Source organism: Chelonia mydas, chromosome 2 (genome assembly GCF_015237465.2).
Source record: "Chelonia mydas isolate rCheMyd1 chromosome 2, rCheMyd1.pri.v2, whole genome shotgun sequence".
Taxonomy (NCBI): Eukaryota; Metazoa; Chordata; order Testudines; family Cheloniidae; genus Chelonia; species Chelonia mydas.
The window spans coordinates 204,570,448-204,583,320 of record NC_057850.1 but is presented as its reverse complement, the minus strand read 5'-3'; the positions used below and the strand labels follow the sequence as shown (position 1 = coordinate 204,583,320).

General features: G+C 39.8%; 1 protein-coding gene across 5 annotated transcripts in view; it reads left to right on the top strand.

Moving 5' to 3' along the window:
* Positions 1–12,873, top strand: part of LOC102940117 (ATP-dependent translocase ABCB1) — a 60,168-nt gene that overhangs the window by 9,463 nt on the left and 37,832 nt on the right. For all 5 annotated transcript variants that reach the window (XM_037890571.2, XM_043541086.1, XM_043541084.1 and 2 more), the window contains exons 6-12: positions 721–799; positions 993–1,184; positions 2,259–2,430; positions 3,153–3,277; positions 6,712–6,889; positions 8,766–8,879; positions 10,533–10,643. In XM_037890571.2, coding sequence (XP_037746499.1) covers positions 721–799; positions 993–1,184; positions 2,259–2,430; positions 3,153–3,277; positions 6,712–6,889; positions 8,766–8,879; positions 10,533–10,643 — 971 coding nt within the window. The remainder of the gene's footprint in view (positions 1–720; positions 800–992; positions 1,185–2,258; positions 2,431–3,152; positions 3,278–6,711; positions 6,890–8,765; positions 8,880–10,532; positions 10,644–12,873) is intronic.

Here is a 12,873-nt window from a genome sequence, read left to right as displayed (position 1 = left end):
TTATAGTTCATCCATGGAATTCACTGTCCCAGGAGGTCACCAAATAAACTTCTGTGACTGGATTTTTAAAACAACGAAATAGGATCGTTAACATTATTTTGCCTCTATATGAGCTAAGCTTATGATAAGGGCAATCATAACTTACCTTAAAATATATGTGCTAACACCTGGAAGGGGTCTCCTATTTCTCCCAGGTCTGAACAGTTTTGCACATTTGGTTAGGTGCATTATTAGTGAAATTTACGCTTTTGCAGACAGCCAGCAAAAGGCTGAGCCACCACTTCGACCCCACTTGGGCCCAGTTTTGAGGCTTGGGTGGAACCTAAGTGGTGCATAAAAGTCAGACTTATGGTGTCTGCATGGATGAATTTTGCCTTATGTGAGGTAGAAGGGGGCATTATCAACTTCTGAAAAATCAGATATTGGCCGCTGTTGGAATCAGAAGGTCAGATCAGACGAAGCTATGATCTGACTAGTGCCCATTGACGTAGTGAGCTAAATCCAAGACATCACTCTACAGTAACTCTCTGAGGTGACTCAGAAGTCTGCCCTGTTTGATCCTCCGCTGGAAGGATGATGGCTACCATGAAGGTTATAAATCGACAGAGCTGTTGCAGGGAGTGTAGTGTCATGAAAAACGCGCATAAGATTATGACCTAAAACTGCCATGATTTGTTTTGTGCCTGTTCTAATAAAACTGAGTATTTTTCTTTGTTACAGTTAATCTTTCAGCTGTGATGAATAGTAGCTCTACTTGTCCAGCAATTCTAGGTTTGGATATAGAAGCTGAAATGACAAGGTAAGAACCTCTGCAATTATTTTCATAACAATAGCGCAGTGTAGTTTCTATTTGTTTGGTCCATTAGACCGTAAGCCAAATTTGGCCTTCAGTTACATCCCATTGGCTTCAGCAGGGTTAAACGTGACCTGATGTGTCTGTCTTCTCTTGCAGGATGCAATTGACCTTATGGACTTTTACTGTTTTACTACAGGTTTGCCTACTACTATGTGGGTATTGGCTTTGCTGTAATAATAGTGAGCACCATCCAAGTCTGGACATTTTTGACCTCAGCTGCAAGACAGACAGCAAGAATCCGACAAAAGTTTTTTTTCGCAATACTTCACCAGGAGATGGCTTGGTTTGATACCAGCCAGATGGGAATGTTGAACACACGACTGACAGAGTGAGAAGGCTCTATTTATCTATGCACTAGAAACATGAGCTAAAAAGATGACTGATGTTTACCTTTATAGAATTAGCTACAGGGAATTTCCAGGAAACCTTTTTAACTATGACCCAAAATACTACTGCTATCTGAGGGAGGAATTTGTTATCATTTTTCACTTCATTTTCAGGTTTTCAGTGACATTTCCATTGTGAGGGCTTATGCTGTGAAATACAATATCCTACTCATCTGACATTGTCTTTGTAGTGTCTGAGCTATTTTGCAAACTACTGTAGATAAACAGCTCTGCTGTTTCCAGCTAGTGTACAAACATAGAAAACCCTGACATTGTATGAAATGAAACTGCACTCATAGTGCCCATAACTATGTTATCATTTTGAACCTGATCCAAAACCAATTAAAATAATTAGGAATCTTTGGATCAGGTCCCTTGTGCAGGGATTCAGAGGAAGGTGTGATCTGGGTATGCAGAGTTTCTCCAGATTTAATTTTTGCAGAGAGGGATATGCCCAGTTTTTTGGAAGATGTGAGTCCTGAAGGGAATGAGAGAGGCTTGATTTCACCAATCCTAGCTCCCACATATGTAAATAGCAAGAGAAAATTAGTGTGACACACAATGGTTATCCAAATAATAATTTACTAACACTGTGCTTGTCACTGTATAGGATGCAAAATGGAGGTGTTCCTTGCTTCAAAGATCTTAAAATCTAATAACAAAATTGAAGACGATAGGATACATAGGGGAACTTGGAAGAAAAAGTAATGAAAAGGTTTTGGGGGTGAATTTTTTTTGTTTTTGCATGGATTATTCCTTTTGGATATTGCATAAATGAATTGAGTCATGTGTGAAAGAAGTCTATCTAGAGGTTACATCACAGAAAATGAGTTGTGATCTGCTAGTTCCTACACCCACAAAGAGCCATTACTGCTGTTCAGTACCCATGTCCAAAATTTTACTACCCAATGATTTGAACAGTTAAACTTCTGACAAGCTTCTCTCCAGCAAAACAGAAAAATGTGTGAAGAGGAGGCATTCATCAAAGTTAACAAATCTCTTTTTTTAATTAACAGTGACATTAACACCATCCATGAAGGCATTGGAGACAAGATCTGTATATTTGTACAATTATTTGCCACATTTCTGACAGGGATTATTATAGGATTCATCTACGGGTGGAAACTGACTTTGGTGATTTTGTCAGTTAGCCCTCTCCTTGCTGCATCAGTAGCAGTTGGATCAATCGTAAGTGCTGGGGAAAAGCAAATAAGAATTCTACCTCTAAAAACAGATTGAGAGGGAGTGAACCCCAAAGCAACATGACCACAACATTTGGAGAGCTGCCTTTCTCCTACTCCACTGACTCCTGCCCCAAAACTTGCAGAGCTCTGTCTACACTAAGCATCCGCAGGCAGGCATTGGCATGCCATGGAGGCCTGGACTGCTTCCAGTCACTACCACTCACCACATGAGAAGAGGGTGGTCGCAGTTGATGAATGCAGATCATATTAATAGATATTGCTTGTAATGCACAGAAAAATTTACCAAGTGTTTCCATTTATAGGTTGTATTTTGTTTTCTCTGCCCATTTTGCCCCACCCAAGCACTGAAAATGGTGGAGGAAAAAAGAGGATTGTGGTCTATAATTAAGATAGCTAAGTTATTTACCTGGCGTCCACTACTGTAGTTTCTGAGTGCCACACAATCTTCATTGTGTTTAGCCTCACAACACCATGCAAGATAGGGGATTCCCATTTTACACATGGAGAAGTGAAACACAGAGAGAAGTTACTTACCCAAAGTTGCCCAGGAAAACGGTTGGAGTGTTGGAGTGGGGACTTGAACCCAGATCTCCTAAATTCTAGACTCTTTCCCTAACTGCTTCATCGCCCTTTGTATCAGTACATAATTTACATCACTTAAATAGATTTTGATAATGTACTTTCCTCACCCTCCCAATTTTCCAGTTCCTGGCATCATTCACTACAAAAGAGCTGACTGCTTATGCTAGAGCAGGAGCCGTGGCAGAAGAAATTTTGACTGCTATCAGAACAGTTGTTGCTTTCAATGGACAGATGAAGGCATTAGCAAAGTGAGTTTTTTGAACTAATTATTGATTGTACATAATACTGGGGAAAGTTAAGGTGGTTATTTTAAAAAAAAAAAAAATCAAAGATGATCTGTCAGTTTATCCCCCAGACAGCTGAGAAGTTCAGATGAAGATAAATATGAGCATATGGAAGGAGATGTTTTGTCACCCATGAACATTTGCAATCACTCAATTGACCTACGTTATGGAGGGGCATTGTAAGGCCCAATTTCCCTTTGACACTAACCTGAAGTTGAATTTGGAAGCTGAAGCTATAGAAAATGCAATCTTATCTAAGGCTCCAGCCAACAAAGCACTTCTGCAAATACTTAACTTTAAGCACATGCATGCTCCCACTGAACTCATTGATTAAAGTGTTTACAGTTAAGCTCATGCTTTACTGGATCATGACCTTTAGGTAAGATTGCCTACCACTTTCCTATGTCATCGACTTCAAGGGGGCTACCCACGTGCTTAAAGTTGAGTGCGTGCTTAGTGCTTTGCAGATAATCCTCTTCTTGATCTAATCTGAACAGCACCAATGATATCTGAGCAGTTTATGTGGAAGAAATTAATTGCACATCATTTTAGGATCTCTTCACTACTGCGTAAACTGTGCCATTCATTTTGGGCCTTCCCACTTTTGGTCAGGGCATTGTTGTACACAATGTGTGTTGAGAGGTTCCTACAAAGCTTCTGAGCATGTCATTTAACAATAAAATGATATGCATGTCCTCCTGAAAGGTTCTGAGAACATTGCTGGGCTGAGTGGTGCTTTCTGTAACTAACTGTTAATCTTTGTCCTTGTATCACAGGGTTTAACTAGCATAATATGGTGCTTAATTTGTATTTGATTGCTTTCTATTGGCATATAACTTGGTAACTTAGTTTATGAGAATAATTCCTGGCTTCCGACAGCATTCAGCAAGAGAGAACTACTGCCAGGTTGTGGAGTCAAAGGAGATTGTGGCTTCTGTTTACTTGTTTGGTTTTATCTAAAGCACTTTTTCTTTTTCTTCAAAAATTGAGTGAGCGCTAATTCTTACCTTTTGAGAGCTGATATTCATAGAATCCTAGAAATGTAGGGCTGGAAGGGACCTTGAGAGATCATCAATTCCAGCCACCTGCACTGAGGAAGGGTCAAGTATACCTCGGCCATCTCTGATAGGTATTTGTCTAACCAGTTCTTAAAAACCTCCAATAATGGGGATTCCACAACCTTCCTTGGTAACACATTCTAGTACTTAACTATCCTAATATTTAGACAGTTTTTCATAATATCTAACCGAAATCTCCCTTGCTGCAGATTACCCTGATTATTTCTTGTCCTGTCTTCTGTGGATATAGAGAACAACTGATCACCATCCTTTTTGTAACACCCTTAGCATATTTGAAGACAGTTAGCCAGGTCCCCGCTTAGTCTTCAATTCTCAAGACCAACATGCCCAGTTCTTTTAACCTTTCCTCAGGTTTTCTAAACTTTTTATCATTTTTGTTGCTCTCTTCTAGACTTTCTCTAGTATGTCTACACCTTTCCTAAAACGAAACTCTACTCTGGCAGAGGCCTCACCAGAGACAAGTAGAGTGGAACAATTGCCTCCCATGTCTTAAATATGATACTCCCCTGAGTACACCCCAGAATATTTATCTTTTTTCACAACTACATCATGTTGTTGGTTCATATTCCACTTGTGATATATTTGAATTCCCAGATCCTTTTCTGCAGTACTACTGCCTAGCCAGTTATTCCCCATTTTGTATTTGTGCATTTGATTTTTCCTTCTTAAGTGTACTACTTTGCACTTGTCTTTATTGAATTTCATGTTGTTGATTTCAGGCCAATTTTTCCAATCTTACATAAGAATGGTCATATTGGGTCAGACCAATGGTCCATCTAGTCCAGAATCCTGTCTTCTGACAGTGTCCAATGCCAGATACTTCAGGGTAGATGAACAGAACAGGGCAATTTTTGAGTGATCAATCCCATCATCCAGTCCCAGATTCTGGCACTCCAACATTTAGGGACATCCACAGCATGGGGTTCCATCCCTGACCAGCTTGGCTAATAGCCATTGATAGACCTTATCCATGACCTTATCTAATTTGTTTTTTGAACGCAGTTATACTTTTGGCCTGGCAATGAGTTGTTGACTGCATTATGTGAAGAAGTACTTCATTTTGTACGTTTTAAACCTGCTACCTATTAATTTCATTGGGTGACCCCTGGTTCTTATGTTACATGAAGAGGTAAATAACAGTTTCCTATTCACTTTCTCTTCATTCGTTATTTTCTAGACCTCTATCACATCCTCTTAGTCATCTCTTTTCTAAGATGAACAGTCCAGTCTTTTTAATGTCTCCTCATATAGAAGTTGTTCCAAACCCCTGCTGATTTTTGTTGCCCTTCTCTGTACCTTTTCTAATTCTAATATATCTTATTTGAGATGGGGCCACCAGAACTGCACCCATTATTTGAGGTGTGGGCATACCATGGATTTACACAGTGGTATTATGATATTTTCTGTCTTATTAGCTATCCCTTTACTAATGGTTCCTAACATTCGGTTAGCTTTTTTGACAGCTGCTGCACACTGAGCAAATTTTTTGAATAATTGTTCATGATATCTACAAGATCTTTCTTAAGTGGTAGCAGTTAAATTAGACCCCATCATTTTGTATGTATAGTTGGGATTGTTTTCCAATGTGCATTACTTTGCATTTATCAACACTGAATTTCATCTGCCATTTTGTTGCCCGGTCATCCAGTTTTGTGAGATGACTTTGTAGTTCTTTGCAGTCATCTCTGGACTTAACTATCTTGAATAATTTTGTATCATCTGCAATTTTTGCCACCTCACTGTTCACCCTCTTTTTCATATCATTTATGAATGTGACCAGCACAGGTCTCCGTACAGATACCTGGGGGACCCTGCTGTTCCCCTCTCCCCACTGTGAAAACTGACCATTTATTCCTGCCCTTTGTTTCCTATCGTTCTTATCCCATGTCTTCGCTTAAGAGCGTTTGGTTTCCCTTGTCAAACGCTTTCTGAAAGTCCAAGTACACTATATCAACTGGATCACCCTTGTCCACACACTTGCTGAAACTCTCTTAGAATTCTAATAGATTGGTGAGGCACAATTTCCATTTACAAAAGCCATGTTGACTGTTCCCCAACATATCATGTTTATCTGTGTGCCTGATAATTCACTCAGAGCAGCCACATTCAGTGAAATAACACCAGAAGGCAGACCTACTGTTGACAGTTATTGGGCCAGATCCTCTTATGTAAAATCAATGAAGCTGTGTTGATTCACACCATCTAAGAATCTAGATAATTGATTTTTATGGCAGAAAACCCTGGAAGCATGAAAGGAAGCTAGGGAACTGAATGTCATCTGGGTACATACCAAATTTAACATTTATCACCTGTTTTCAGATATGATGTTAACCTAGAGAATGCTAGGAGAGTCGGAGTCAAAAAATCCATTACTATCAACACAACTTTGGGTTTCGCAGAGTTTGTTTTATTTGGAGCCTATGCGCTTTCATTTTGGTATGGAACCAAACTCACAGTGGAGGAGAAAGAGAATTATGACATTGGACGTGTGTTAATTGTAAGTACAGCACAGTATCGTCTGATTAGCTGAGGCAAACTTTTTCAAAATGGTCTATAAATTAGAGAAAATGCTTTGTTTAAGTACTACATAAAAAGATCCATAATTTCTACTTGGGCACAAAGTACCCGTCAGACTAAATGTTAAAATATGTTTAATATAAATCAACAGAGATGTTGAATCTACATATTTAAGACCTCCAAGTTCCATAACAAATATCTCATTTGGTCACTGTCATGCTGTCTGGAGTGGTTCACAACCATGAGTGCCTACCTCAGGGCAGGCTGTCAGAAAACAGGGCAGACACCCCAAACTGGTGGTGTGTTCTATAATTAGATTTCACCAAGCCAGTAACAAATGTGAATTCCTGGATCACTATACCGATCTTATCATGGAGTCACAGACAGACTCTCCAGTCTATCTTGCCACCCAGACAAACTTGACTTAGTGATAAAAGGTCATTTATATAAAAAAATCACACCACGTTCGGGTTGCTCAGACTAATCACTTGCCGCAGATCAATTGGTGTCCTAGATTTTTATATCAAAGACCATGGTGATAGTTTACTATAGAATTGGCTAACTAAAGGTTTATTAGCTAAACGAAGGTAATAAGAGTTATTGAGAGATTAAAGCAGATAAAATATGTGTACAGATGAGTCAGTCTATAATTCCAAATGGTAGCAGAGATATAGTGATCTGCCAGTTTCTCAAAAGTCTCTCAAGGCTACCCAGAATAACTCAGGGAATCTCATCTCCACATTCATTTATTCTGCCCTGTTAAAATCCAAACAGTGCAGAGATGAAGGATTTTTCCCTGAATCCATACTCCTAGCTTCTCACAGAAAACAAGCTGGCAGGGTCACTAGTCATGTGGGCTTTTCCTTTGATGGTAGAGAGTGAGGAATGCATCTGGAGTCTTTGACCATCACATGCAATGACCACTTGCTTTGAAATTACACTTTTTTTCTGTTCTAGTTCTTCATGTGCATTCCACAAGGGTTCTTTCTTGTTTGATGGGTTATTTACTGATAGGGGCATACAGTATGTAAATGTTTGCTACAGCAGTATAACGGGATCCGGATAAGTAAAAACAATGCATTAGTGAAAACAATGCATTAACATCCCATTACTTTTCATGAAGTTTAAACACCAAGTAGATTCTTATACATTTAACAATCACTTTGATCTATACTAATACACAAGTAAATTGTCCTGGCTTCCAGCTATGCATCTGTAAGCATTCAGTGAGGTCTGGTGCTGTGGCATTAGCTGGCACCTGGTCTGCCAGTGTCACAGCCATGTGATCATCTTTCATTTGTACTTTTAGATTATTATTCGTTTCCAAAGGAATAAGGCCCTGATCCTGAAAAGACTTGGGTATGTGCTTCACTTTATGCACTGTGAGTAGCCCCCTTGACTTCTGATGAGAACTTGACTTCAGTGGAACTAGTCACAGTGCATCATGTTAAGCATGCGCTTTGCAGGATTGGGGCCTCAGGAAACCAGATTAACTCTCTTTGAGGACGCTGAGGTTTTTAATATTGCAAAGAGATGGTGAGATGTCTAATTTCACTATTTATCCTCTTAATGGGAGTTAGTGAAAGCAGCAGCAACAAAAAAAAGCTAATCCAACAGTTAAAGGGCATGTGGCTGCACACAATAGCTATATTCACCACTTCCTGTGTCAAATCCAGCATAAGAATAAAAACTGGGGGAGCTGGAAAAATGCAGCCTGAAATCTTAGTTTTGATTTTTATTTTTATTTTTTTCTGGAAAAGCTTTTACAGAACCACCAGGATTATCATGGCATTTAGCACTAAGGAAACTGCAGGTCTGGAACACTGTACACTAGCTCCTGTTTTTGTTCCCTGTAGATATACTTCTCTGTGCTCCTTGGTGCATTCTCTCTCGGACGGGCCTCCCCTCACTTGGAGAGTGTTGCCAATGCTCGAGTTGCTGCCTATGAAGTGTACAAAGTTATCAGTAAGGTACTTAATGTCACTTTTCTAGCAGTCTGAAATTTCTGACTTATTTCTCGAAAGATTCAAAAAGTGGATGAACTCCATAGACTCCTACCTCTGAAAACAAAAGTAAGAAGACCTTTCTAGTCCTTTTAAGGAGACACGAGCCTTAACCAAAGCCCTAAATGTGCTTACTGCAAACTTGGGGGAAATTCAGATTGGGGCCCCCTTTCCTGTTAGGTTTGTCACGCCCTCATTTATTTATTTTTTAGAGAAGTGGTGAAGAGCTAAGTGAAATGACATTGCTCTTTAAAACACAAGTATATGGAGTAGACATGATTTCAGTTCAACTGCTTTTGATTTGGAGATTAACAGTGCTGGTGAAAGCTATGGTAATACTGTTGCTGGGGAAGAGGGATGCCACACTTTCAGTAACTAACTCTCTTAGAATTTTGTACAGCAGTTTGTTATATATCTGCAGTCTCAGGTTCATATTAGGTTAGAACAAAGGCCTGAGTTTTTTGTCCTCTGTTATGGCTATAAATGCCTATTGGTTTCAGTGAGGTTGTGTGGTTATAACAAAGGGCGGAATTTTGCCAGGAGGGACTAAAATAAGGGTGATAAAACTCTGGGTAACGACCTCTGGAGTTGGTTGTTTCTGACCTATTACACTGAGCAAGTCTTTAGGGGACTCACCCCAGATGACAGCAACAATGGCTACAGAGGCTCAGGACTCTGTTTCCCAGATTGCCTAGAGTCAGAACACGCTGGAAGCTACTACCAGAACCAATCGGAAACCACAACTCAGATGAAGGGTTTGGTTTTATTTTTGGTTTTGCTGGTCTTGGAGTGGAGCAGAGAGAGCCTAGGAGGTCCCCTTTAAACTTCCTATTCCTACTCAAAGAGAAGATTTGAATTCTGCTGGTGGTTACTGGGTCATTGAAAAGTGTCAGTCCAACAGAGATCAGCAACCTGGGAAGTGGAGGAGCAATTCCAGGTCAGGCTATTGAGCGCCAGGCTAATTTTCCACTGGACTTCAGACCAGGGAGCCTCAGAATGATATCTTTTTAGGGGTGAAGACTTTGTAATAAATCCCCAGTTTGTTTGTTTTTGCTTGTGCATTTTAAGCCAACCAACAATTACAGGCTGCATCACTCCTCCAAGAGCTGATTCTCAATTCACATTCTGCCTAGGTAGACGCTGGGAGGGAGCTAAGGGATTTGGGCCCGTTGTAAATGTTGGGAGGTGGATGATTTAAGGTATAGTTGATGTTTTATTATTCTAGGTTTCAGAGTAACAGCCATGTTAGTCTGTATTCGCAAAAAGAAAAGGAGTACTTGTGGCACCTTAGAGACTAACCAATTTATTTGAGCATAAGCTTTTGTGAGCTACAGCTCACTTCATCGGATGTTATTTTTTATTATTATTATTTTATTTATTATTCTAGTTACTCCTATTCTTTCCTTGTCCCCTATCCAAAAATGCTTTGCAAGATGTGCACAAGGATTGCATTTCACTGATATGCAGAATCCTCTGGGGTGAAATACTGCAACCATTGATCAGTTAAACTGCTATGTAGTGTTGCAGTGTTTCTCTTACTGTGCTAAACAACTTATCCATCTAAAGCCACAACTGTAAAATCACAGAAATGTGTAATACATTTTCAAAATCTCTCTCCAGCACCGTCTTGTAGATAGCAGCGCCAAGGAAGGATACAGACCAGACAAGCTCAAAGGAGAGATTGAATTCAAAAACGTCCATTTCAGTTACCCATCTAGACCTGATGTTAAAGTAAGTGATCTTTTTAAATTCATCTTTGCAGTGAAAAGCTGCTGCCATTATCTGTGTGACCAAAAAGAAAACTGATATTTTATCAATTTAATGTATTTATTTTTAATTCAACTTTTTTTTTTAAAAAAAAGTGTCCATCCTGTACTCTGGGTATTTATGCACCACAGTGTGGTCTAGTTGAAAGAACACTGGATGAGGACTCAGGAGACCAGGATTCTATTCCCAGCTCTGCCACTGGCCTGCAAAGTAACACTTGGCAAGTCACTTCACCTCTCTTCCTCAGTTTCCCCATCTGTAAAATGGGGATAGTAATACTGACCTCCTCTTTAAAGTGCTTTGAGATCTATGGATGAAATGTACTATGTAAGAGCTAAATGTTGTTATAATAGTTATAAAAGTATAACAATAATGCAGGATTAATGTCCTTCCAAAACTAAACCCTATCTTCACCACCATCATCCACCTTTTCTTCATTTTCACGTGCTGTAAAAAGCAAGGGAGAACAAATGGGGCTTACAGCATAACCTGAAGGTGAGTAAATTTGGCCTCTGGTGAATTGAATCAAGCAAATTCTTCTTTCGAGCTCTCTCACCAAGAATGCCTCACCTCCAGCCCTCATGTGGTTAAACCCAGAAAGCTGTTTGTGTCAGTGCTTAAGAAGATCTAAGCTGCTGTAGTATCCCATGTCAGGAGAGGTGATCTTGGAGATAGCCAGGACTCAACCTATTTTAAGCCCTATTTGTTAAAGCCATTATTCTAAATCACTCCTGACAATGAAATGGAAGCCAATGTAGATCACAAAGCATGGAGGTAAGATTCTCCCTACAGAAAATGCCCTCTAAGAAACAGACTGCCATACTCTCCACCAGCTGAAGTTTGTGAGGGGAGTTATCTTATTGTACAGTCCCATGTATGGTACTTTGCAGTAATCCAATATTTCTCTCTGGATTGACATCTGTACCAGAACTGAAAGTTCAGAATCTTCTGGCCAAGCGTAAAAGACAAACAAAATGCTATTAGCCACTGCTGCTTCCTGCATGCAAAAGCAGCTGTGGATCCAACAGATTACAAACTCACTTGAGCATGCTGCTGTTAGCACTGCCATTTCTTCTGATGGGTTCCTCCAACCTACAAGCATAAACTCAATCATCTCTGAGGTGAGTCACAGCTGACTTGCCTGCATCAAACCCACCCTGTAACTTGCTGGCTAAGCCAGTCAACTTCTCCCAGCTGGGTCTAATGAAACAGAGACCTGGAGCTATATTATCTGAATACTGAAGACAGTGTAGTCTGTCCTGTCTCACTATCTTCCCCTAATGGTCTTGCATTCAAATTGAGCAGGAGGGTGACAAGACAGAATCCCACATCAGTCTACACAAGAGAAATCCTGGGCTGGATGAGCCACACTTTGGACCTGTGGCTGGAATGGGATGGAGTCAGCAGTGGCTCGTTATCAATGGTATCAGAGGTAGCTGGCAAAGCTAAAAGAATCATCCTAGATACCTGGTTCTCATAAACACCAGCCAAAGATGATCAACATACAAGATCAAGGCAATCTCCATTTAGTACCTAAATTCGGAATGAACTGGGTCACAGAGAGCTGAAGACTAGTTATTGTCAGCGTTCCCTTAACATGCCCTTTCCTGCCTTACCTAAAAAGGGAGGTTAGAGATGGGATGGTCGTGATGAGAAATGATGTAAAAGGGGTGGAGAATGATCCTCTTGCTTGGTTAATCAAACACCAAAGGTTATCTGCTATAAGCTTACTGGAAAACTGGAGCTCTTCCGGTCTAGTATAAGGAGATGAGAACAATATTACTGTTGTTCTGATCTTCTATTGCAAAAAAATTGTGTAGTTGTAACTCAGTCTAAATATAAATATACATAAGAATTCCCATAGGAGACCAATATTTTGGCCACTAATAATATTAGACATTTATGAGATGGGATAAACGGACTGAAGTCAAATGTTCCTAAATGTGAACACAGCAACAAAAGTGTCATTCTCCATAACTAATCCCTAGTAAATTCTAGAGATTGTCGAACCCTGACTCTTCATTCCATTGGGGATATTAAAACACCCACTTTGTTTTCAGAGCCAAAGGTTTTTTCTTAGGGCAATCTTTATGGAATAGGAATAGAACAAAGCAAGATTGTTAGTAATAAAAACTTTTTCTTGTCACCTTCAAAGTGCTTTCCAACCAGGACTGGAACAAAGGACTAAAAGCAG